The sequence below is a fragment of the Colius striatus genome, chromosome Z (genome assembly GCF_028858725.1).
Source record: "Colius striatus isolate bColStr4 chromosome Z, bColStr4.1.hap1, whole genome shotgun sequence".
In the NCBI taxonomy this organism is placed as follows: domain Eukaryota; kingdom Metazoa; phylum Chordata; class Aves; order Coliiformes; family Coliidae; genus Colius; species Colius striatus.
In genome coordinates, this window is record NC_084790.1 from 70,897,436 (window position 1) to 70,921,497 (window position 24,062).

At 40.7% G+C, this 24,062-nt stretch overlaps 1 protein-coding gene across 1 annotated transcript; it reads left to right on the plus strand.

The window, feature by feature from the left end:
- The first annotated feature begins 350 nt into the window (after nt 1-350).
- Nucleotides 351-8,111, plus strand: NXNL2 (nucleoredoxin like 2). The gene is made up of 2 exons (XM_062018978.1): nt 351-771; nt 7,594-8,111. Exons 1-2 carry the CDS (start codon nt 470-472, stop codon nt 7,760-7,762), a joined length of 471 nt encoding a protein of 156 aa, XP_061874962.1. The 5' UTR covers nt 351-469; the 3' UTR covers nt 7,763-8,111.
- Nucleotides 8,112-24,062: the final 15,951 nt, after the last annotated feature.

A 24,062-nucleotide genomic window follows, 5' to 3' on the forward strand; every position in this document is an offset into this window, starting at 1 on the left:
CTGTGTCTCTTCCCGCGTACCTGCCTGCAGCCCCACACGACGTGCGCCCTCCGCTGTGCCTACGGCAGCGCCCGACGCGCGCGGTGCGGCTGGGGAGTGTCAGGCCTCCAGCTCAGCCCAGGCCTTGAGAAACTGTTATTTCGAAAAGGATAAAATAGAGCGGGGTGTGGTCGGACGGCACCGACGGAGCTGGAGCTGCCCGTTGCGGCATGCGGCGCCGCCACCGACGGCCCCGGCAAGGGGCGCGGCCACCCGCCCCCCGGCAGGGCTGTCAGTCGGCGGTGGGCGGGGCCGGCTGCTGTAAGCGGCGGGCAGAGCCGGGGCTGCGGGCGCGGCGGGGGGCTGACGGGGACGGGACGCTGCACGGGCAGTGGCTTCAGTGTTGGGGCCGTGCCGGGGGCTGCCAGGGTCGCTGCCCCCCGCTGCCACCCTTCGCCGCTGCGTCCCGTCGGGGCCGGCCGCAGACGGCATGGTGGACGTGTTCAGCGGGCGTGTCCTGGTCAGCAAGGACGGCCGCAGCGTGGACCCCGAGGAGGCTCTGCAGAATAAGGTCGTGGGCTTGTACTTCTCTGCTGCCTGGTGCTCGCCGTGCCGCGACTTCACCCCCGTCCTCTGCGACTTCTACACGGAGCTACTGGAGGAGACCGAGCCTCCCGCCCCTTTCGAGGTCGTCTTCATCTCCTCCGACCACAGCGCCGAGGAGATGGCGGGCTACATGCACGCCATGCACGGGAACTGGCTGGCGCTGCCCTTCCACGACCCTTACAAGCAGTGAGTACGGCCAGCCCCGCACCGCCTGCCGGGGCCGTGTCACCTCCCGCCGGGCCGTCGGTCACGGACGGGCAGCTCCGGTCCACGTGGCGTCTCTGATGGCCCTCTGCCACTCAGCTCCGGGAGAGGGCAGGGTCTACCTTCCGCTTAAACAGCGGCAAAAGTCTCTCGATACAAGAGCGTTCCGGTACCTCCGCCCGCCCCCTCGGTTCGGTCCGCTCCTTCCCGTAGCACAGCCTTAAGTCCAGGCTGCAGCGAGTTCCGTGAGGTGAAACGCACGGCTCGGCCGCCTCTCAGACTGGCGCTGCCTGCCTACTCCCCGCTGAGCAGCGGCGGCTGCTCGCCGCTTCTCCCTGCGCTACACCGACACTCACCACAGACCAGCCTCTGACTTGCAGCTCCCTTTCTTTAGGGGAATAACTTGGCTTTAGCCCTTCGCGTCTCTAAAGAGTATTCCCTAAGAGTATTCTCTAAGTATTTCCACACTTAATTTAATGTTTGAAATATCTCGGAAGAAGGGTTAGTAAAGACCCCTAGTATTAAACAAGATAACACGTCAAAATCAAGGCAAACGAGGATCAAGGGATTTTTATTGCTGCACAGCAGTAGTTGCTAATGAGGTTGTTCAGGATTGTCTAGCTTCTTAATCTTCAGAGGGGAAAAAAAGGCAAATAAAGTAGCCAAGCTTTCAGCTGAGAAACTTAGCAGAACAAACTGTGAAGCTTTTCAGACAGATATAGGTAAGGTAGGTGAAAGACGTGTAACAGCTGGAGTTGTGGCAAATGCACCTGGTAACTGGGCTGTAAAATTCTTGAGCTGATAGGTTTCTAAAGGGGATTCCTATGGACAGCTTGCTCAGCCTAGTGGCAAAAGGAGAGGACAGGACCACGTGGAAGTGACAAAGGGAAGAGTAATACCAAGAGTTGTGTTGACCTAGGCCAAGGGTGCAGACTCATTTGAATGACTGTCAGAAGCAATTTAGCTTATATCAGGAAGTACAGATTAGGTTTATAGGGACACAGATGCTTAGGGCCACTGAAGTGCCTATAACTGGATATTTAACATCTGTGACTACTGGTAAAGGGATTTTTTTTCTTTAAATAATGTATAAGTAGATTGCAGAAACCATTGCTAGACTTGTCATCGAAGTCAAGGAATTAGTGTCATTTTAAGTGTAAACTGGGTAATTAAATTCACAACATTTTTTTTAAACCAAATCTACTACTTTAGTGCTTCTAGTAATCTGTAGTGTTCATTTAACTCTTAACCCGTCTCTGTGTGCTAACCAGTATGGAACTCTGTAGTATCCTAGCTACTCTGGTAGTCTAGAGCAGGTTTACTAAGGTTGTTTCATCAATACACTTTGACATCTTTAAGAGCAAACAACATCAAGCTAGAAACTATTTCATCCTTCCTTGGCTCATTCCTAGATGTCAGTAGCCAATTAACATTAATTTCCATTGACTTAAAAATAGATGGAAAGAGCAATATGTTTTTCCACAGGCTCCCAAAGCAGTAATTGTATTTGGTAACTACTAATCCTAACAGAATTCAGGCAGATTTCCTGACGGAAACATAACACTGCATCTAGCAGGCTGTTTGGCATCAGCTGATGGGAATGCGCTTACTGCTTCAGTCTCTGTGGATTAGGGATCTATTTCTGACTCTACTCTTTCATGAGTCTTGTGGAATGGAGCTACAGATAGTGTAATTGGCTTTTGACTTTCTGAAGAACAAAGTGCAGAGGGATGTGAAAAGACAATGTTTTTGGAGCTGTGTTTCATGTGTATAACAATAAAGGGCAGTGTGGAGATGTTCTTGTACTTCTCCACAGCTCACTGTGCTGCAGCTTCACCAGTGCTTGGGTTGAATTAATTGGTAATTTGGCTTACTGGGGAGTAAGGAATACTGGTGAATCATTGTGGATTTTGAGCAGATGGATACATGTCCACTAAACTAGACTGTAATTCTGACAAGGTAGTAGTTCTAAGTAAGAATGTAATTTTAAAATTTACTAACATCAGTTAATAATTTGGTTATTAATATTATAATTCACATTTATTGACATTTGTTATCCATTAATGTTTTAAAAGCTCTGTTGCAAATCATTTGAATGGATTGCTCTTTTGTGGACTGTGTAAAGTAGACAATTCAATATCTTCAGTGAAGTATTCTAGCTGGTGACTCCAGTGTTTAAGGTAGGTAACTGCAGCATAGGCTGAAATCTCCTCTTAGATACTGTAGAACCAAATTTAAATTTGCCATCTAAAACACATTTCACAAATGGAAGGCTAGATTTTCTTGGGGATGAATTTTCTCTTTTTAGGAAATAGCCTGCAGTCATATTTGTAGCACATGAAGCATAATGCCTTGCGTGTGCCTTCAGAAAAACAAAACACTGAATTCAGAGTAGGATCTCGAGACTTCCACATTGTCAGTCCTGACTATTTCCCTGAGGTGGGACAGAACTTTTACTACTTCATATAGTGTGTGACATGACTATCAGGAAATACTGCTCCTGCTGCCTTGACTGCTGGCAGCTTTAATGTTGGGTTTTGCTGCCTGAGGCACAGGCTTTTGTTCCCCTGCAGGGTTGTGTGAAGAAAATCTATTAGGAAGTGAGCATGAGGAGGAAAAAGGGAATAGTAGGGAGGAAGAACAGGAGTAGAACAGGTCAACAAGTGCTAGTGAATGGGGACTGGTGTATTAGTTATGATGCCCAAAGACATACTGCTGCATTTGCACTGGGCTCTGCAATGGAAGGCATCTCTCTCTGTATGGTTGCCCAGCTCGTGCTGGTAGTCCTTCCAGGCTGCCAGACAGGTATGTCCTGTATGCCTCAGTGAAAACTGGAGTCTCAGGAAGCCTGTGAAACAGGAAAATGAGGAAGCTATCCTTACATTTTGTATTGGGAAGCCTTAGGTATGAGGGTGGGTTAGCACCTAGAGGAATGGCAGAGTGGTACCAAAAAAGGAAGCCAGGAGAAAAGTGAATGTAACTGAACAGTTAAGAGCTATTGTGGGATTTTGGTCTTTTTAGATGGCTTTCCCGAAAAAATTTCAACAGATACTTTAATCTCATCCATATGGTGTGCTTGTTTGTATGACTAATAACAATGCCAAAACTTCACAGCTGAAAGAAAACAGACATACAGGTCTCTACTACAGGCTGTACTGCTAGAAATAGATTAGCGAGATGTCTGTTGCTTTCAATTTAACAGATAAAGGAAGAGCGAATGAACACACAAGCAAAGCAAGATAAGGAATTCATTGGCTACTTCCCATTAGCAGGCGGATGCTTATCAGTTTCCAGGATAGCAGGGCTTCCTTGTGTGTAACAATTGCTTGAGAAGAAAAGTGCCCAAACTCTGAGCATCACTCCCATCCTCTTCCTTTTTCCAGCTTTTCTTTCTGAGGACAGTGTCACACGGCATGGGTTATCTCTTGAGTCAGTTTGGGTCAGCAGTGGTCCCTCCAAGGTTCTTGTGCACCCCCAGCCTACTTACTGGCAGGGCGAGCAGCAGAAAAGGCTGTGACCCTACACAAGCACTGCTCAGCAGTAGCCAACACACTAACGTCTTACCAGTGCTGTTTTGGTACTAAGTCTAAAACACAGCACCCTGTAAGCTGCTATGAAGAAAATTAACTCTGTCCCAGGCAGTGCCAGTACTACCTAGTAGCATTCAAATCTGCGATATCAGAAACTTTCATGAAGCCTTCTCATAAGAATCAGAAGACCTGACAATTGCAATGACTTCCAGTTTGCCTCAACCTGAATTTCATATTTTTGGTATCTCATATGCAAATTAAGGTTGCACTCTCAGGTTGTAACCTGCATGGCTGAGGTCTGATATCTCAAAGGATTTGACTAAAAGATTCTCTATGTCTGTAAAAAAGGTCTTCCATAGCTATGTTTTATTGCAACTTCCTCTTCTGCTTTGCCTGTTTTCATCTGAGATTCCTCTAGTCAGTAAGTCACCCTCTGTACCTTCATGCTTACCTGGGAACAGACAGGCAACTATTTTTAAGAAATACTCAACAAAGAAATAATGGAGTTTGCCTTTGTGGTTTTTATTTGTGGCTAATGTTTTCATAAATTGTCATTGGAGTCAGTCCCATGGCACATGTGTACTTTGTGTGAATGAGTCACAGGATCTGAAATCCCTGTAGGAGAGGATGATCTTAACAGGTTTTACAAAGTCTTTTTTTTTTGGAAGCACTTATACAGTGATTATGAAGCATTGTGTGCAGAACTGTTCCTGAGCTGCCTTCAAGTCCATTCATTTTATAGGTTGCATACAAATGTAAGCAAAGTCTGTGCATGCTTCAGCCCAGTCCCAGAAGATGCGTAAACAAGATGCTGGAGCTGAGAAGCTATAAATGTGTTCCCTTACGGGAAAGCAAAGTGTTAGTTTCTGTTGCACGTAGCAAATTACCTTCAGTTTGCTACTGTGCTGTCTCCAACGCTACAGTTGTGTCAGGCCCTTCAAGCTACTGTGTTGGCCACTGAACAAATGTTATCTTCCACCCATCTTGTTTCTCATATAAGTGATATCAGGTGATAGTCTTCTATTTGTTGTCTACATGAACTTGTTTTGGAATGCTGTTTTTCTCCCATTTTAGCAGACTTTGGATAGATCTATGGGTATCCTTGGTTGCTTGCTTTTATTTAAAAATGCATTGAGAAGCAAATCTATTGCTAGACCATATTATTGCCGCTTCTGTAATATTTATTGCTTTTAGTGTTCAGCCAACATAATCGCAGAGCACTATCCTTCACTTTTTGATTTTTCTTCTCCTAAGGAAAAATACAGAGGAAAAGATGTGTTCCAGGAACATCTTGTCTGGGCCACTATTTCACTAAATTGTGATTTTTCTCTGATTTTTTAAGACTCCCTGTCTCCCAGAAAATCATATAGAATGTCTATATGTGAATACCTCACGTTTCTTAATAATGTTATTTTTTTTTCCTAATAAATCAAAATTCTTTGGCCTTTGAACCTGACATAACAGATGTTCCTGCTTATAGTTACAGTGCATAAGTAGTGGGTATTCATTCAGTGTTCAAGTTTTGGGTTGAAAGTTATGTTATTCACATTTTAGAAGCTGGCTATTTGGTTATTGCTTGTTGTGTTTCCATCCTCTAGTTCTTCTAAAGGTGCTCACTTTGATATTAAGGCAATGCAGGGTGATAATCTTTTGTACAACTGATTACATTTGTTTTGGTGCAGTTGTTTTTTTTTTTTTTTAGCTGAACCTGTTTCTTAACACCATGGTCTCTTCCTCAAAACTGATTACATTTTGGGGAGGATATCTTTTAAGCTGTACTACTTGCATCTTAGGTGTAGATTTGATGTTAGATACCAGCATGTCTTTCACTGTTATTTGTATTCCTACCCCTAAAATTGTGGAGTTTCACTTATGAAGACAGTGTTCTGGAAGGTATTTTATTTAACTTCTGCCTTCCAAAATTAACTTCACAAATTCATTACTTTTTTTGTTTTCCCTGAAATGTCACCCTTCTAGGTGAAGTGAAATAGAGATACTGTCTTTCTATAAGGGTAGATCCACGTGCCTTACTCTTTCGCTCTTGTTTTGTCCTGTTAGAAACATATTGTATCATAGCTGTTAAACTGTTTTCCTTGGGAATGTTTTTCATCTTACTATTTCTATTACCCGTGTCATGCTCAACTGAAGTGGGTTAGTATGCAGTATTCCTTGATTCTCCCTCCTGTTTTTGCATATCCCTTTTGTTTGCTTAACAATCATCTCTTTCAACTCTCTATATAAACAGTGAATTCTATTTTGCCACTTCATGTGTTCGGATAGCCAGCTGTTTATGCACTTTTGTCTTTTTGGTGTGAATTTAGTAGTCATGCTTCATTGTTTTATCATGTGCCAGTATCAGCAAGTATTTTTGTTTCTTTTTGGATGTTTTGTGTCCTCTAAATCTTTCCCTCCCATGTGTTATTTTTAATTTCCAATATCTAGTCCATGTATTATGAGCTTGATGCTGATAGATTTCCATCCTTTAGAAGTCTTTTTTTGGGTTTTTTTTCACCAATTGTTTGAGTAGATCCTAATTTTGTTCATATAACATAGCTATTTGCCCTAAATAGCCTACTGTCTTATAACAAAACATAGTTAAAGTTAAAAATTAAAACCAAAGAAGTTTGTAATCTGTCTGGATTTTGCCATCTCCTGACATAGAGAAATTGCCACTATTGTCTGTGTGATGAATGGAAGAAGAGTTGAAATTTTTTTCTTTCACAACTGAGGTGGATGGTCTTTACTACAAATCTTTCTGTTGCTTAACATTCCTGTATGTAGAAGGCCTGTTTCTGTGAGAAAGTTTAAGACATTTCTGCAATCTCTTCTACTTAAATAAAAGATTGTGCATTATACTGTAATGGATATTATAAGGGATTGGCACCCGTTTGTATGGCAGTATTGCTAACCTATATGAGATACTTCTCCTCCTATCCAGCAAAAAGGGTCCAAAAGACGTGTATTTCTGAGAGTCTCTGAGAGTCAGTCTCTGTTCTTGCAGAGTTTACAGGGAGCAGTGAAGAGTGGTGTCAGGAAAAGTGCTGCAACTCTCTTAACTCCCCAGGCTAAGTTTCACCATAGACTCCCAGCTTACAGCATCTTTCATCTCCCTGCGCTACCTACCTAGTGCTCTGCCTCAAGCTCTGAAGAAGCTCAGGCATCCATCACTTCTGTTCTCTGATGTGTCCTGACCAGATTACCCTTCATGAGAGACTAGGAGTTTTCGTAGAATGCTCCCTAATGATGTGTTTTGTTTTTAATTTTTTCCCTTCAGTGATCTGAAGAAGAAATACAACATAACAGCAATTCCTAAACTGGTGATTGTGAAACAAACTGGAGAAGTCATTACTGACAAGGGAAGAAAACAGATCAGAGACAAAGGGTTATCCTGTTTTCGGAATTGGCTTGAGAGTGCAGATATCTTTCAGAATTTTTCTAGCTAAAAAGTTGGCAGATGAAAGCAAGACAAGGCATCATAAAAAACTGTAGAGCTCTGAAAAGATTACCTTGTTCAGTACAAGATGGATAAGGCTTATTTACCTTTGCTTGTAACAAATTCCACTTTCAACTTGAAGATATATCTGTACCAGTCAGTAACAAAATGCAAATACTGTTTTATTTATATTGTTCTATCTACTATATTCAGTATGAGCCAAAGCATTCCTGATAACACTGGAGAACTTCAGGAGGATAAGCTGTTTTAGACAGTAATAATTGAGCACTGTGAAATCTATGCAAACTGTTATTTTGCAAAATCTGTACAGTAAAGATCATATATGCACAAACCTATTTTTCTTGACAGTTTTTTTCTGGTTATTATTTTATTAAGATAATTGTTTGCTTCAATAAATAACTATTTATGAAGCATGTGTCTAATGTGTCTTCCTTATCTATCTTGAAAAGCTAAGCAGAAAATGTTACAGTTTTTAATAGGACACATTTGTTTGTCAGCACTGGAGTAATTATTTCAATTTTACTTGATGTGGGATTTACTCGAGTTCTGATGAGTTTTCTTTACCCCTGGATTTTTAAACTTGGCATTGTAAGCTATTGTCTCCTAGGTTAATGTCAGGCCAAGTCTAAGAAGAAAGCATTTTCCATCTATTATTTTTCCCAAATTGTGTAAAAGCAAATGTCAAACACAATGCCAACTTTCTACCATGAGTGCTCTTATTGCATCTAGGTTGCAGCCTAGTTTAGCTGTACTCTCTGCCAGTTGTTCGTTTGGATTTTGAAGCCAGTCTTTCCTCATGGCTGCAGTCCCAGGCCAAATGTCCATACAAATGGTGAACTAAAATTCTTCCTAAGAGAGCCAGGAGTGTGGTGATTAGAATGGAAAGACTTATAATGAGATTAATAATGATTCTCTTAAAAGCACTTACATTGTTAACACTTCAGGTCCAGTTTACTCAATTATCACAAGTTATTCCGAGTAAGCAAACAGTTAGAACTTAATACTCATTAACTTTTCAGGTCTCTTGCTATGTTCACCTTTCCTCTTGGTTTGAACATCAGTGTTTTTTTCCTGAAGACAATGATTTGCCTACAACTGGACTATGTGTTGCTGCTCACAACCCTCTTGGCCTGACCTGTCATCCAGGTGGAAGTAGTACTCTCTGCAAGCCCCGGGAACCTCTTGCAATGGACATAACCTCACAGTAACATTAGCCAGCTCCCTCAGCACTCACGGGTGCAGCCCAACAGGAACCACAGACTTACATATGTCTGAATTGGTTAAGTACTTCCTGCTCTAGTGGTCCTCTTCTGATTGTACATCTTCTGTACTCCAAAATTTCCTTCTACTTGCACAGGTCACAGACAAGATCAGCCCTCTACTATGATATGTGCTACAAGAGTGCTTGTGTTGGTCTGCATGCTCCTTGTGGCCTATAGGCTCTTGTCTGGCTCCTGAACAGTCCCAAGTGAGAGCTGTGTGTCCTCCTGCTGATTTACTCTCTTGCATAAAGTGCAGTACCCCCATTTCACCTCCACAGCCTGTACTTGCTAAAGATCCTCTATCTATCCCTTCCAGCACCCAGGTGATGTCAGCTGTCCCGCCATGTCTATAATGCCCAGTAAGTTGTAGTCCTGTAACTGCACAAACTTCTGACTCCCCTGTCAGCTGTGCTGTGTACATTAGTACAATTAGGCCTTTCAATGAGGCACACAAGTGTGCTGATTCCCCAGGACAGCAGAACTTCTTTGCATGCTGCTGCTTGAAGGGACTCCACTTGGCTTCGCTGCACCGATTGCTGTGTTCCTTCTAAAGCAAAATTGTCCAGTATGACCTATGGCCATATATCAGACATTACTTAGCCCAAGATAGATTGGTTCTAGTTCATTGCTTGCCTTTGGATGTATGTGGAAGAACTCAGTATTTTAAGGCCGAGCTGGATTTAAGTCCTTTGATTCAAATTAATACTCAACTAGGAAATTCATGATGATGATGGGGCAAAGATATATACTATATAGAATCATAGAATCGTTTTGGTTGGAAAAGACCTTTTAAGATTGAGTCCAACCACTAACCTGACACTGCCAAGCCTATCACTAAACCATATCCCTCAGCACCTCATCTATTTATCATCTATGATGACTCCGCAAAGTCCCTGGGCAGCCCCTTCCAGTGTCCAACAACACTCTCAATAAGACAGTTGTTCCTAATACCAAATCTAAACCTCCTTGTATACAACTTGAGGTCTGGTTTGACTTCAATCAAAGGTACTGGTTTTTGCACAGCAGTGTTTAGAAGCTCAGAAAATTTGTTTTCCTCGTCAGTGCTGAAATAATATGTGTTTGACATAGATGAAGGAAGGAATAATAGAAAATATTTGCTTAGTAAGAAACAAGCAGCTTGTGAAATTAGAGGAGGAGGTATCAGTGGAATGGCTGTAAGAACTGGTGTTACTCCGAACATGTGCCCATTGAGAAGGAAACTTTCCAGTGTACTGGTATTTGAATTTACAGACTTCCCACTTTAAATTTCTTAAATATCTTCAGTTCTGCAACACCTTCCTGCCCTCTATTTGTAGTCACAGTTACTTCAAATATCAGGGAATACCAGTACTTCTTCTGAATGAGGAAGAAAAATGCATTTTTTAATATAAAAGAGAGTAACATAGAGATATTGACAGATGCAGCACACTCATAAAGGAATCAACTGAAAACAAACTAAGGTTAAGAGGAGGATCATCATTCCATTATGCAAGATATGGCCCATTATTTGTAAGTGATTTATGGAGCAATATATGTTAAGATTTCTTAAGAAGCTACAGTGTTCTGTAGGTGTTTAGAGTCTATGGAGAATTATGTTGCTAGCAAAAATGACAAGGATTGTATGTTGATACTTCGTGAATTGATGTGATTTTTGAGGAGGATAACTAGCTGCAGATGTATGTTACAGGTTCACCTGTGACCACTGAACATATCATTTGGGAAGAGGCAAAGGATCATGGCAGATTCAGACCTGAAATAAATATTAGCATCACAAATGCCACCCCTTCTTCCTGCTGGAGAGCTGGTGTTGTCAAACGTTAATAGTTCTGTTCCTATCCAATATTGCCAAATAAATAAAATACTATTATTAGTAGAATTTTTCAGGGCAAGAAAACTTACCAGTGCTATGTGTTTTAAAGGAGTAGAATCAAGGATAATTCTTTTCATGACTGGTATCTAAAATACAAACACTCAAGTATCTTCTATCTGTTGGCATTATAGACATGGATTAATTTTTATACATTTTTTTCATTCTTTTTCAGAGTTACAAGTATTTCAGCATTAATCATCAGAGCTGTTTTCCTACTCAATCTTTATTGCAGGAGTATTTTTCACTTGCAGACACCAAACTCTTGGCTTTCTCTGAGGTGTAATATATGTATACGTGTCCTTTAATTAGCAAATTAATCTGTACTTGACCAAAGTATTTCCTATTTCTTTCTCATTTTCTTCTTGGAAAGTCATTATTGTAAATAGCATTGGTTAAAATGTCAAAAACAACACCTGACACTATTAAAAAATAGAAATGAAATTATGTTGCCTGTGGATGGCTGCCTATAAAGTTTACAGCAATGCTCAAAAGAAAATTAAATAGTTATAGTCAAGGGATTTGAGGCCAACTTGAGCTTGTTATGAATTCTTTGCAGTGGCCGCTAGGATCTAAGCACGTGTTTATGTGGTTTGGGGAAAGGGACCAACACCAACTTCAAAAACTTGTCTTTGGCAGTCTATCACTGCTTGAATGTTATTTTGCAGCACCTTTCTTGCCCTACTATCGCTGCTAATTGGCTTGTGGAAAAACACAGGTCAGGTGGAACTACTGACTGTGACTGACATCCCTATTGATTTAAAACTACTGTCACATGCATACCAGAAGATTCTATTTCAGCCCTTTCCTCAGCAAATAAAAGTTAAGCATGCCTGTGACTATAGTTCACTTAATTTCTAACAGCTACTTGTTAACCACTTGTGGATGAAACAGTAATAGTGGACCAAGTAGGAAATGCCACATTCATCTTTTCCCCACATTACAGAGTAAAAAGCAGTTCACCAATCTATTTACAATATTTCAGGTCATTCTAAATTGTGCTATTACTTAGCCTATAGTACAATAGTAATAATCTGCCATTAGGGACAAAAGCTTGAGTAGCCTGAATGCATGTAAAAAAAAAACCAAAAAAACCAAAGAAACAGTTACAAAAGGTGCTCTAATCTTACATTACTTTGACAGAAAGTTGAATTTTTCTTTCAGATTTTGTCCAACACAAGGTTCACCTGTTTTGCCAAAGTAGGAAAAGATTTGGTTTGTTTTATTACAAGCAGTGATACTTTAGATCTCAGGCTGACACTTTTGCCTGTGTGACCTGCATGCCAGTTTTTGCCTAATAGAGAGAATTTCTGTGTCTGACAGCCACTTTTCCTCTAAAACAATTTCTGAATTGCTACCTACCTCTGCCCACCTGGAAACTCTTCTCATTCTTCTAGAATTAGGTTTGGAAATCAAAAGTGAATGTCATGTCAGATGTATTTGATACTTAAGACAATGTCATATTTCCAATTCAGTATTTGCATAGAATGTAAATTGTGGCTGCTCTTATAGTTGCATAATATACATTACACAGTATAGAGCAGCTTAATTACATATACATTCTGCATAGTTCCATAAGACTCAGAATGCATTAGTAGCCTCAAAGACAAAGCCAGTAGAGTTTTCTGTCCTCTTGCTTCTAGCTTGTATGAGTCTGCCTCACACAAAATTAATATAGCATCTCTTAAAGAAATAGCGTCCAAAGAATATATTAAAATAGATGTGCATAAGTGTAAATTTTTAAAAATCTGTATTAATTTTTTCACGATATTGAAATTTTTTCTGATGACTTGCAATGAAAGGATCACATGAGTTAGTCTTTGGATCTGTTTACCAAGAAGGTTAATTTAAGGAGCTCTGAGAAGAAAACTGCAAGTCTTCTGCCAGAATGTGATGAAACCATGATAAATACCAACATAGAAAATAAAAATTGCTACATTTTCTCTGGGAATATTAAAATAGCAATTTTAAAAGTTTTTATCACACCTAAACTGTGCAACTTTGGAAGCTGGGCTGCAGAATAGACAGCTGAACTGTCTATTTGTTCAAATGCTGTAATGGTTACTTGAATGTGCATTTTTAATAGAGACAAAATGAAATCTCAGTAGCTTTTTTTAAAGGAAAAGTGTAGAATGCAAAGAGGTATCCTTCAGAAAACAAGTAACAGTTGATACAACCATGATAGCTTTTTACTTTTCACACCATTTCCACTCTGTGAACAAACTGATTTTACCTTTTTTGTCAGAATTAACTGTTAAGACCAGACATTGATAGGAGTCAGCTCCAGCTGTTAATGTGTTCTCTGAGTAGGCAACATTAATAAATGAACAAGCCTAAGTTTTCTTCTGTCAGTTTCTATGACTATGGATATATAAATGAGCAAATCCAAACAGAAGTGGATTTAAGCCTTCTGCTTTCTCAATTTAACTTCAGTTTTCCTAGATCTAGTTCAATATGACTCTCCAATGTTAAAAAATGCTGTCAATGGCAACTGAAGAAATTACTATGGAAAGTGCTGTTTCTATCCAAAACCCCAAACTTAAGCACAGCGGTACAATCCCAAAGAAATACTGAAATGCAAGTTGAAGTAGTGGAGCACAGGAATGTTTTCAGACTCTTGTAAAAATTTGAAGCCTGACAAAATAGGGAAACATAACTGTGCAGGCAGCTTGTGAATATATACAAGTACTACCCTGATAATGTTCGTACTATACTGTACATATTAACTGTGCCCTCTTAGATTTGTATGTCATTGATTAATGAATAGATCCTTGGAATGATAAATATAGTTTTGCATTGTCAGTAGCTAAACCTCCCCAATCTTTCTTGTATCAACCACCTTAAGTGCATCTATAGGGCATGAAAGAATGTATTTTTCAGAGAGAAATGTTCTCCCGAGTATAACACCAGGGCACAGCTCTCATGCAAATACAAAATTTACCGGTATTACTGTGCTTGGATCAAAATTGTTTTCAAAGGAAATGATTCCCAGTGGAAAAGGACCTGGAAGTGCTGGTTGACACCTGTTTGATCATGAGCCAGCAGTATGCCCAAGTAGCCAAGAAGGCCAATGGCATCCTGATGTGTATCATCAATAGACTGGGCACAGGACAAAGAAGAGATTGTCCCCTTGTACTTGCCACTGGTGAGGCCACACCTTGAATACTGTGTCCAGTTTTGGGCCCCTCACTACAAGAAAGGCATTGAGGTACTGGAGCATGTCCAGAGATGAGTGAAGGGTCTGGAGCACGAGTCTTATAAGGAGCAGATGAGGAAGCTGGGGATGTTTAGTCTGGAGAACAGGCTACTTAGAGGAGACATGATGACTCTCTACAACAAGCTGCAAGAAGGTTGTAGTAAGGTGGGAGTCAGTAGCTTCTCCCAAGTAACAAGCCATAGGACAAGAGGAAAATGCCTTAACATGCACCAGGGGAGGTCTAGATTGAATATTAGGAAAAAAATCTTCACCAAGAGGTTTATCAAGCATTGAAACATGCTCAGCAAAGTGACTTAGTCACTATCCCTGTAGGTATTAAAAGATCTTTAGACGTGGTGCTTGGGCACATGGTTTAGTGGTGGGCTTGGCAGTGCTGGGTTAATATTTGGACTTACTGGTCTTAAAGGTCTTTTCCAATCTAAATTATGCTGTGATTCTATGAATTTACTCAAACAGTGAAGCTTTGTCTTGAAACAAGGCTGCTCAGTGTGATTCTACACTTTGGTAGTAGTTCCAGTTTGGTATTGAAATGCACCCAGGTTTCTATCAGGATTGTCTGAGATCCAAGATTTCCTTAACCAATAGCTTGCCCACTTAAACATAGATGAGAGTATTTTCAGTCATGTTTTGTTTATGCAGCCATCTACAGGTTATGTTTTGCTCTTACATTGATATTAAATCCAATATTCTGAGCCTCAAAAGATACCTTAGGGCTCCTAATCTCTACTTCATTGTACACGTGACTCAATCTCTTTGTTCCTAATTTCTCCCAGTATAGCACATAACAACACAGTGAACGACAGCTCCGAGGCTCCAGGTAAGCTCATGCTATGCCATTGCATACCCAATAGAGTCTGTATGCATTGGAGGCGTGCAGCTGTGTCTTATCAGTGTCACCAAAGCAAGATTACATCCTCTAAGTCTATGTATCTTCTTTTTACAACTTCCTAAAGTTGCTGTCAGACGTAGTCCTATGTGGCCAGAACTGAACTGTTTGACGTAGAAGTAGCTGCAACTGCCATGAGAGAAGCTGTTAGAGAAAGTTGTCGTGACTCTGGGCTGAAACTGGTGTGGACTGTGACAATAAAATTCTACCACATTTGTTTGAGTCATGCTACATTCAAGATAGTGGAACTGTCTTTAAAAAATGAACAAGACTGTGTCCTGTCCCGTCCCCCCCGCCCCCCACCCCTTTCAATTACATGGTGGTAGATTAAAAAAGGTCATATCTTTGGCTTTCTGCTGAAGTTGAGGCAGCAAGCTCCTGAGTCTTCTACTGAATCTTCCATCAAACACTCAAAACCAAGCCACCTTCTGGCAGGTTATGTGGAAGCCATCCTTGCCATGCTTAAATGGGATCAAGGACACAGCAGCATAACGAGTATGAGATGTAGGAGCTGGACAGAGATGGTCTTGTGAAGGTCTCTTAGAGCTCAAAGGAAAGAACTTTATGGGATCATCATGTTCAGGCTGGATATGACAGGGTATATTCCAAGCTGAATTTACTGAGAAAAGTATTTGTTGACAAACTGTAGTTGTTGACAAATAAACTATTGTGACACCCCAACTGCACTTAGCATGTAGATAATGCATTAGTGCAGGACTTACAGAAGTATTCCCGTGGATTTCAGAAGGGTTGTGCATTTATCATGCTGGATAAAGCAGGAGACATAGCCAACTGTGCCTGCTCCTAGCTGGGAGGGAGAGTGGAAAATGTATTAGCCTGGAGCTGCTATTAGCCTGTCCAATATCCTTCAGGCTGGTGTCTGTTGCTGTTGCTGTAGACCCAAGGCTCAAACTAGGGGCAATTGGAGAATGGGTGGGGAAGGAGAGGAGGGACCAGTACTCCTCCTCTGTATATCTTGTGCTTACTGTACAGAATAGAAAAATTGAGACCCAGCAGCAGAAGTCAAACCTGAATCCTATCTGAGAGTAACAATGAGACAGTCTTGGTACTTTGCTAGGAAAGATGAAAGAGGAAAAAGACTGCAAACTGTATTTGATGCATCCCCCTCCCCCTGCTCCATGCTACACCTGAAATGGGAAACTCCATCTGTATAGATGCCCTAAATTGTTCAAATCCCTGAATGTTTTACACAAGGAAGAGATTCATAGTTCCTGAAGACTCATAAGAAAGGTTATTTTGATCTCACCAGGTGTCACACTTCACTAAACACGGGGGTTAGACCTGGATTAGTAGTTAACTGCTGGTTTTCGTATAGCTTTTACATCTCCAAGTGTTTCTCCAGTTGTTGCTGTACATATTTGTCACTGTTCTGTTTACTATTTGTACTGAAGTACAGTAGCTCCTAAATTTTTGTGCATCAGTAAGTGAAATTCTAGCAGATTTTGTTTATATGAGGTGTAATTTATGATGCATATGATAAGTTAAATGGATTTAAAAAAAAAAAGTCAAGATAACAGTGAGTTATAGTCTGAAAGTTAATAAGGAAAAGGAAGTTTAAAATTTAAAGTCTGATTTAGATATTCAGTACTGTGATTTACATGGCTTGATATCAAGTGATCTTCCCAGAAATAGCTCATCTGAAAGCACACTAACATTAAGCTATCCAACAGTATATTACTGCATGAAGATAATTCCCCATTTTACTTTTGTGATACTTCAGAAAAGGTCCTTAAGATGTAAATCTCTGTTGAAAATAAATATGAGATGACCAGCGATTTACAGATAACTAAGAACTCTAAGAGGGCAAAGAGGCATCTCAGACAAGAGAGCATTTCTGTTTCGTGTGAGTTACCGCGGAGGAGATAGTAGGTAACAAAGATATAATTTAACAAAAAATAAATTTTAAAAATTAATCACCTCTCTCACACTGGTTTAGTGGTGTATTCACCTAATCAACTCTCTGTTAATTAATTTTTATCAGCAAAGCACCACGCATACTGGCTAACTTGCTAATAAATACCAGACTAAGAATCCCTCTATCTTCTATTTTATCTTGAAAAACTAAACTGTTACTTAAGAATCTATTATACTGAAAAGATCATATGGACTCACTAAGTTTGCACTTTATAGTCTTCTGAGATTTTTAAACAAGCATGAAAACTGTGTCACTAGGTTTTTAACAGCCTTGAAACACAAACCCTTTTTTTGCTATGAGAGATTGCCCAGAATGAAATACTACTTTAAAGAGATGCTTTGCTTTATTCCATTAAAGGCTGCAAGAAGATCTGAGTATCTTTGAGTCTTCTAAAACTGATGCCAAGCTGCCGCAAGAAAATTACTCCTCACCCTTTCATTTCTGTCTCTGAATGATAGACATTTAAGGAATTCCAGTGACCTGATGCCGTACAAGGTAACTGTCTAATCCCAATATGAAAACTTGAAAACGGTTTCTCAGCCTTCTAGTTTATCGTAGCAGGAAATCTATTGCTGTACATAAAACAAAAGCAACTATAAACCCATGCTCCTAAGGCAAATTAGCTTAACTTAATCATTTTATTCCCTCCCCCTTTTTATTTCTCTAGTTCAGAGGATGAGATCACTCAGTTACAGGCAGTTACTTCTCAGGAAGTTAACTCATCACCACTCTGTCTCAGCTAGGTGAAAATCTCCAGAAAAAAAAAAAAATTAAACCATGTTCATAAACCATCCCCGGAAAGCACAAATGTCCATATGAAACCAGACAGGTTCTCAAAGATGAATTCTGCCCTGTGCTAGAATAGGAACTGTTGAAAATTTAAAGTAAAGTTAATTCTGAAAAGAGGATTTAAGGAGGATTTCAATAGTTCAAAGATGATTTTCAGCACAGCAATGGAATTTATCTTTCTCTTCTGGCACTGATCTCACCACAACCATGTCATTGATCTCTAGGGACACTACTGTCTTGGTTTACCCCGATTACTGGTTGAGAACATCTCCAGAATTTACATAAACATTAGCCATAATTTTAGAGGAAAATACCATGTAAAGTAGCTCCCATTATTTACCAAAGTGAATGCTATTCTCCATGTAAGGTGTACAAACATTTTAATCAGCATGCTCAGAAATAATGATCCTTGTCACTGAATATTGAGAATGCAGACCAATAGTACCCTTTCATTATTCTGCATTAGGTGCAGCTGGGCTGCTACAGACTATAGTAACAGCAAAAGCAAATCAATGGAAGTAGTAATGATGAAAAACAGAACATTTTTTCTCTTAGGACCTATAACTGCAAAAATGAATAGAAGAGTGTTCCTGGAATGAAATTGACAAATAGATTCACAAATGGAAACTAGAAACCTTAAGAAAAATAGCAGATTCCAGGGCAGATTTTTAAGGTTAATTTCCTAAGCTTCAGATAAACAATATGATTTGTCCACTAGGAAAATGATCTGCTATGAGAAACAATGCAGCAATCTGGTTTTTCTTTTTCTTTTTTTTTCTTTTAATTTTGTCTTGTAGAAAAACCTTTCCTTTCAAATACTAGAAGCTGCAAAGCCAGTCAGATTCCCCTGGAAACTATGCTAAGGCATATGGAAGGTAAAGAGGTCATTGGTGACAGACAGCATGGTTTCTCTAAGGGTAAAGAGTGCCAGATAAATTTGGTGGACTTCTACAATGGGATTACAACATTGGTGGATAATGGAAGAGCAACTGATGTCATTTACCTTGTGTAAGGCATTTGATCCTGTCCCTCATGACATCCTTGTCTTTAAATAGGAAAGACATTGATTTGATGGATGGATTACTCTATGGATAAGGAATTGCCTGACACTGAAAGAGTTATGGTCAACAGCAGTGACAAATGGTGCTCCTCAGTGTTCATTATTTTGACGAGTGCTGTTTGAAATCTTTGTCGGGGACAGAGACTGTGGCATTGAGTGCATCCTGTGGAAGTTTGCTGATGATACCAAGCTATGTGGTGCCACCAATACACTGCAGGGAGGGGGTGCCAACCAGAGGGACCTTGTCAGGCTTGAAAAGTGGGCTCATATAAACCTTATGAAGTTCAGCAAGGTCAAGTGCAAGGTCCTGCACATGGACTGGGACAATCCCAAGCACGAATACAGGCTGTGTGATGGGTGGATTGAGATCAGCCTTGTGGAGAAGAACCTGGGACATTAGTTAACAAAAAGCTCAACATGACCTAGGACAAGGGGTAATGGACATATGTTGGAGCACAAAATTTCCACTTAAATGTAAGGAAAGACTACTTTACTGTAAGGATGAGGGAGCCCTGTCACAGGCTGCCCAGGGAGGATGTGCAGTCTCTTTCTCTGGAGATTTTCAAAACCTGCCTGGATACATTCCTGTGTGACTTGATCTAGATGGTCCTGCTTTAGCAGTGAGGTTGGACTAGACAATCTCTAGAGGTCTCTTCCAACCCCTACCATTCTATGATTCTGTGATGACCCAGCAATATGTGCTCAAAGCCCAGAAAACCAACCTTATCCTGGGCTGCATCAAAATGACCATGACCAGCAGGTCAAAGGGAGTGATTCCTTCCCTCTAGTCTGCTCTCTTGAAATTCCACCTGGGTACTGCATCCACCTCTGGGACCCCTGACACAAGAAGGACATGGAGATGTTGAAGCAAGTCTAGGGGAAGGCCACAAAGATGATCAGAGGGATGGAAAACCTCTCCTGTGAAGACAGGCTGAGAGAGCTGGACTTTTTTGGCCTGAAAAGAAGGCTCCAGGGAGAATTTACAGCAGACTTGCAGTACCTAAAAGGGGCAGCAAGAAAGCTGGAGAGGGACTTTTTACAAGAGCATGTAGGATAGGACAAGGTGTAATGGCTCCAAACTAAAAAAGAGTCAACTTGGATATTAGGAAGTTCCCTGTGAGGGCAGCAATGTACTGAAACAGGTTGCCCAGACAGGCTGTGGATGGCTTATCCCTCAATGGGACTTTGAGCAGCCTAATCCAGTGGAAGGTGTCCCTGCTCATGGCAGGAGTGTTGGAACTGGATGACCTTTAAGGTTCGTTCCAACCCAAACCATTGTATGATTTTATGAAACTTGCCAGAGAAATGAAGGCTTCAAAGTTATCCCAAACACCATAAAAATGAACATTATTTATTTACTGACTAAAGCATTCTGGTTTTAAACCACTGTGATAAATTATGCCATTATCCAGCTTCAGGAAAAACAAGGCAGTAGCTAAAGGCAGAATTACGTTCTTCTGCGTGACTATTTGTTTTGACTTTCTTTTCTTTTAGATGAATCTGCCTGTTTTCTCTGAGTGTTAAGTAATTTTTTCTTAAACATCTTTGATGAAAGATGATGATCATTCTTTGCTGTTTACTTCATGGCTATTTTTCAAATGTCCTAATTTGCTTTCTTTAAAGTCTGCTGAGGTGTAGCTCTAAACAGAAAGGTTTATTTGATGGTAAAATATAATAATGACACTTTGTATCTGTCTGGTCATATCCACCCAGATTACACCATTGTCAAAACACCAGTCATCCCAGCAGTCCTGGGAAGCATCTGATACGATCTGTATTCACTGCACTGACGGGGAAATAAAACATAATGAAAGTCTGGAAAGACTGCCTGTGAAATCTGTGGCAATGCCAGGACCTGAACACAAATTATGGTGTGATTTGATTCCTAAGCCAGTGGTTACAAAACTGTGATTGTGGACTCACTGCACAACTAGGGTAAATAATCTGCAGGTGATTCAGAGAACCATGACACCTTATAATATGGTAAATTAGAGAAGCTGATCAGAAAGGTATGTGAAATGCTCCGCTCTCTTGGCCTGAAACTTCTGAAAAGCATCACCTTTTGCTGTGATTGTGAAACTTAACATAGCCAAAAGACCTGTGAGATTGTGCATTCATGCTTCTGTGTTCACGTGTCTTCAGAGATGTACAAATGAAAAACACTGTGATAGCAAGAGATGTTAATTACCTACTTACCCACAGCACCAAATGCACGTATATCCTAAGAAAGAAAAAGGAGGGAGACAGAATATTTACTCCAAGAAAAAATATGTAGTTCCAGTAAATGGAAAGGATATTTACTCCAAGAAAAGTTATAAAGTCTCAGCACACTGGTAACACCAGAGATAATGTAGGACATGGGAAGGATGCAGAGTCACTACAGGTACCTTCTAAAGCTGTTTAGAGAGGAATACTATCTGGTTATCTTAGTGACATACTTATATATGCTTGCGCTTTGGCAACTGCATTTACTCTTTCAAGAGATGTTCTCCCTGTTCTCAAGAGTCTTGCCTGGGCAGATTTTGCTAAAAGCAGATGGTGCCTGTGGATTTTATCTCTGTGAAAGCAGGAGTCAGCATTGCTGTGCAGGAGGAGGAGCAGCCATACCTGAGCCAGCAGAGCAAGAGATGAGCTGCAGGTATTTGACTTCTGGACAGACAGCTTAGGATGGGATGAACAAGCAGGTGAAGACTGGCAGCTCAGAGTGAGGAATTTAGGGAGACATTTGAAAGGAAGTAGATGGTCTTGAGTGGCCAGAAACTGAGTTTTTATCTTGCATCTCTGTAATTCTGAGCTGGGGATACACTGGCAGTGCTGGAACAAGCAGCAATGTTGCAGAAGAGGCTGGGGATTGCATTATGGGAGGAAGGATGGGGCTATGCTTGGACATCTACACTGTTGACACATTTGGACAACAAGACATTCTCAGATTTGTGGACATGAGCAGATACACAAAACTTGGTGACACAGGCACTACAGCCAGAAGACCAAGTGCAAAATTCTTTTTTGATACTGGAAACTTGCTTTGAAGGAGCAGACATGGCAAGGATCTGTGAGGGCATTGCAAATCCAAGCAGCAGTCACTAAATCCTTTGTCCCACAAGCTGAGTTTGGTACTTGGAATGCAATAAGCCAATCTTACACACAGAGCCAAGGTATTTCTTTATTGCATATTTTTCCAAAGATGGATGCTAAGTGGTAATTCCACAAAGCCAGCACACCACACCAAAGAAGTTCAACATATTTATACTGCTGCAGGATTAGTAAAAACTCACTGATTAGTAATTTTCATTCTCTGTTATCAGTTATATTTGAATTTGCCTCACTTGTTATGTAAATTATCATACATGCTCCGTACAGGTGTGAGGAGGCAAGACTTTTTGGTCTTGAATTGGGTAGATGGTCAAGATCTTCCCCTGCCACCTTTACTTTCCACCCAGTTACTACATCTTGCGCAATCATGCCTCTGGCACTCCTGAGACTGGAGGGTCCATCCTTATCAATCTTTAATCCTCCTTCAAGAATACAATCATTAGTAAAGCATGCATTGTTTATACAAAGTAATCAGGCTCACCCCAGGAGGCTAGTGGTTACTGGCCATTCTACCTCTGTAGGGTGTCAGTGTAGTCTAGACATCAACCAACATTTGTTCTTACCTTGGTCTACAAGTTTACAAAGTGGATTTTTACGGCTTTTTGGAGTAGTGTGGTCAGAACTTGAGGACTCATGTTACCCAGAAGAGATGCTGAGGGCTGCTGGAAGGCTGGCAAGCCAGCTCTGGTTTTGTAGCTGGGGTGCTGCTTCATTCATCTGCTCTGCAGTGCCCTGCTGACAGTGACAGTGAAAAAGATCCATGGGAGATGTGGGTGCTGTACTGCTGACTGTCATTCAGTCCCAGAGTTAACATGAGATCAAACCCAGGCACCTCTTTGATCACCTCAGCATGGCATCATTTCCTTAGCTAAACTCCTCTTTGTATAAAAGAGGATCTGAAACAGTTCCTTTTGCTCATACGTTTAACCCAACTGACTTCATCTGGACATGCACTACTGCTACCACTTATCATTCTTTAAACATCTTATACTTGCAGTACTTGCATTCTCCTCTTTTGTGTTATCCTGAAGGACAGGCTGTCTGAATGTGGTTTCTTTTTGTGTACATTGATCTGTTAGAGAGTCCTCATCTCCCATCTTAACTTTCCAATAGTCAACTGAATCTTCAGAATACTGTTTGTTCTCTGAGCAAGATATGGCTTGTTCTCTCAGTATTTGTCATCCATCCCAAAGAAGTTGAAACTGAGACAGTTTGCATGAGGACTTTGATAGATTAAGGTTTTGCTTAGTTGATACAGTTCCTATCAACATTTTTATATAGGTATATAGGCAGAATGGGAGACAAAGAAGGCATTTTAAAACCAGAACATTTAGTTCTGTACTCTTGTGTAGTTTTGCCGTAATTGCTAATAGGTGCTCCATACAGTGGATGACAGAGACTGGAGATATTCTTCTGGTGCTGAGAAAAGAATATTTATTAATGAATAATAGCAGCCACATTTACTGTAGCAATCCTGTTTACTCTCCTAACAGTGACTCACCTGTATAAACAGCAAGAGGGTTGGACTAGGTGATCTCTAGGGGTCCCTTCCAACCTCTATTATTCTGCGTGTCTGTGATTGTAAAGATATTCCGAGATTAATGATGATTGTGCTTTTGTCATTGCAGCATTTTGGACCTCAGAAACATCCTCAGAAACCTCTGGACACAGAAAACACAGCGCTTTTGCTCAAGGCAAAACTAAGTTAGCTTTTCCTCAGTTGTCCTGCCACCTGCCCTTTCTCCTTGATTTTGCTCCCTCTGTTCCTCACCTAGGTAACCAGTTAAACAGTTCATCTTCTACAATCAGATTCTCTGAAAAGATCTAGCCAAAAATCTCTCTTTACAGTATGTAACCCCTCAGAACACCTGTTTTTAATGTCCACAGCAGCTGTCATCCACTCCTATACCAGATTCTCATCAAAGTCTTTATAAACAGTTTGCATGTCTTCTGACATGAATCTCATCTCAGCTCCATCCCTCCACTCTGTACTGTGTGAGCTTCTCTTTTAGGAGATGTGATCTGAACTAGGGTTAAGCACTTGGTGAGGAACAGAAAAGGAGGGGCATTTTTAAAGTGAAGTAGTCCTAGTCAGATGTTAATCTCAGTAGCCTAGCTCTGCCCCAGCTCATAGGCAGTCCAGTCTTCCTAAGTCTTCCTGCAGCATGCTGCCAGTCTT

What these genes read in the sequence shown, in the direction of transcription:
- NXNL2 (XM_062018978.1), top strand. Translation starts at nt 470, where the DNA reads ATGGTGGACGTGTTCAGCGGGCGTGTCCTGGTCAGCAAGGACGGCCGC. An exon ending in TTCCACGACCCTTACAAGCA is followed by an intron (nt 772 to 7,593) that starts GTGAGTACGGCC and finishes TTTTCCCTTCAG; the next exon opens with TGATCTGAAGAAGAAATACA.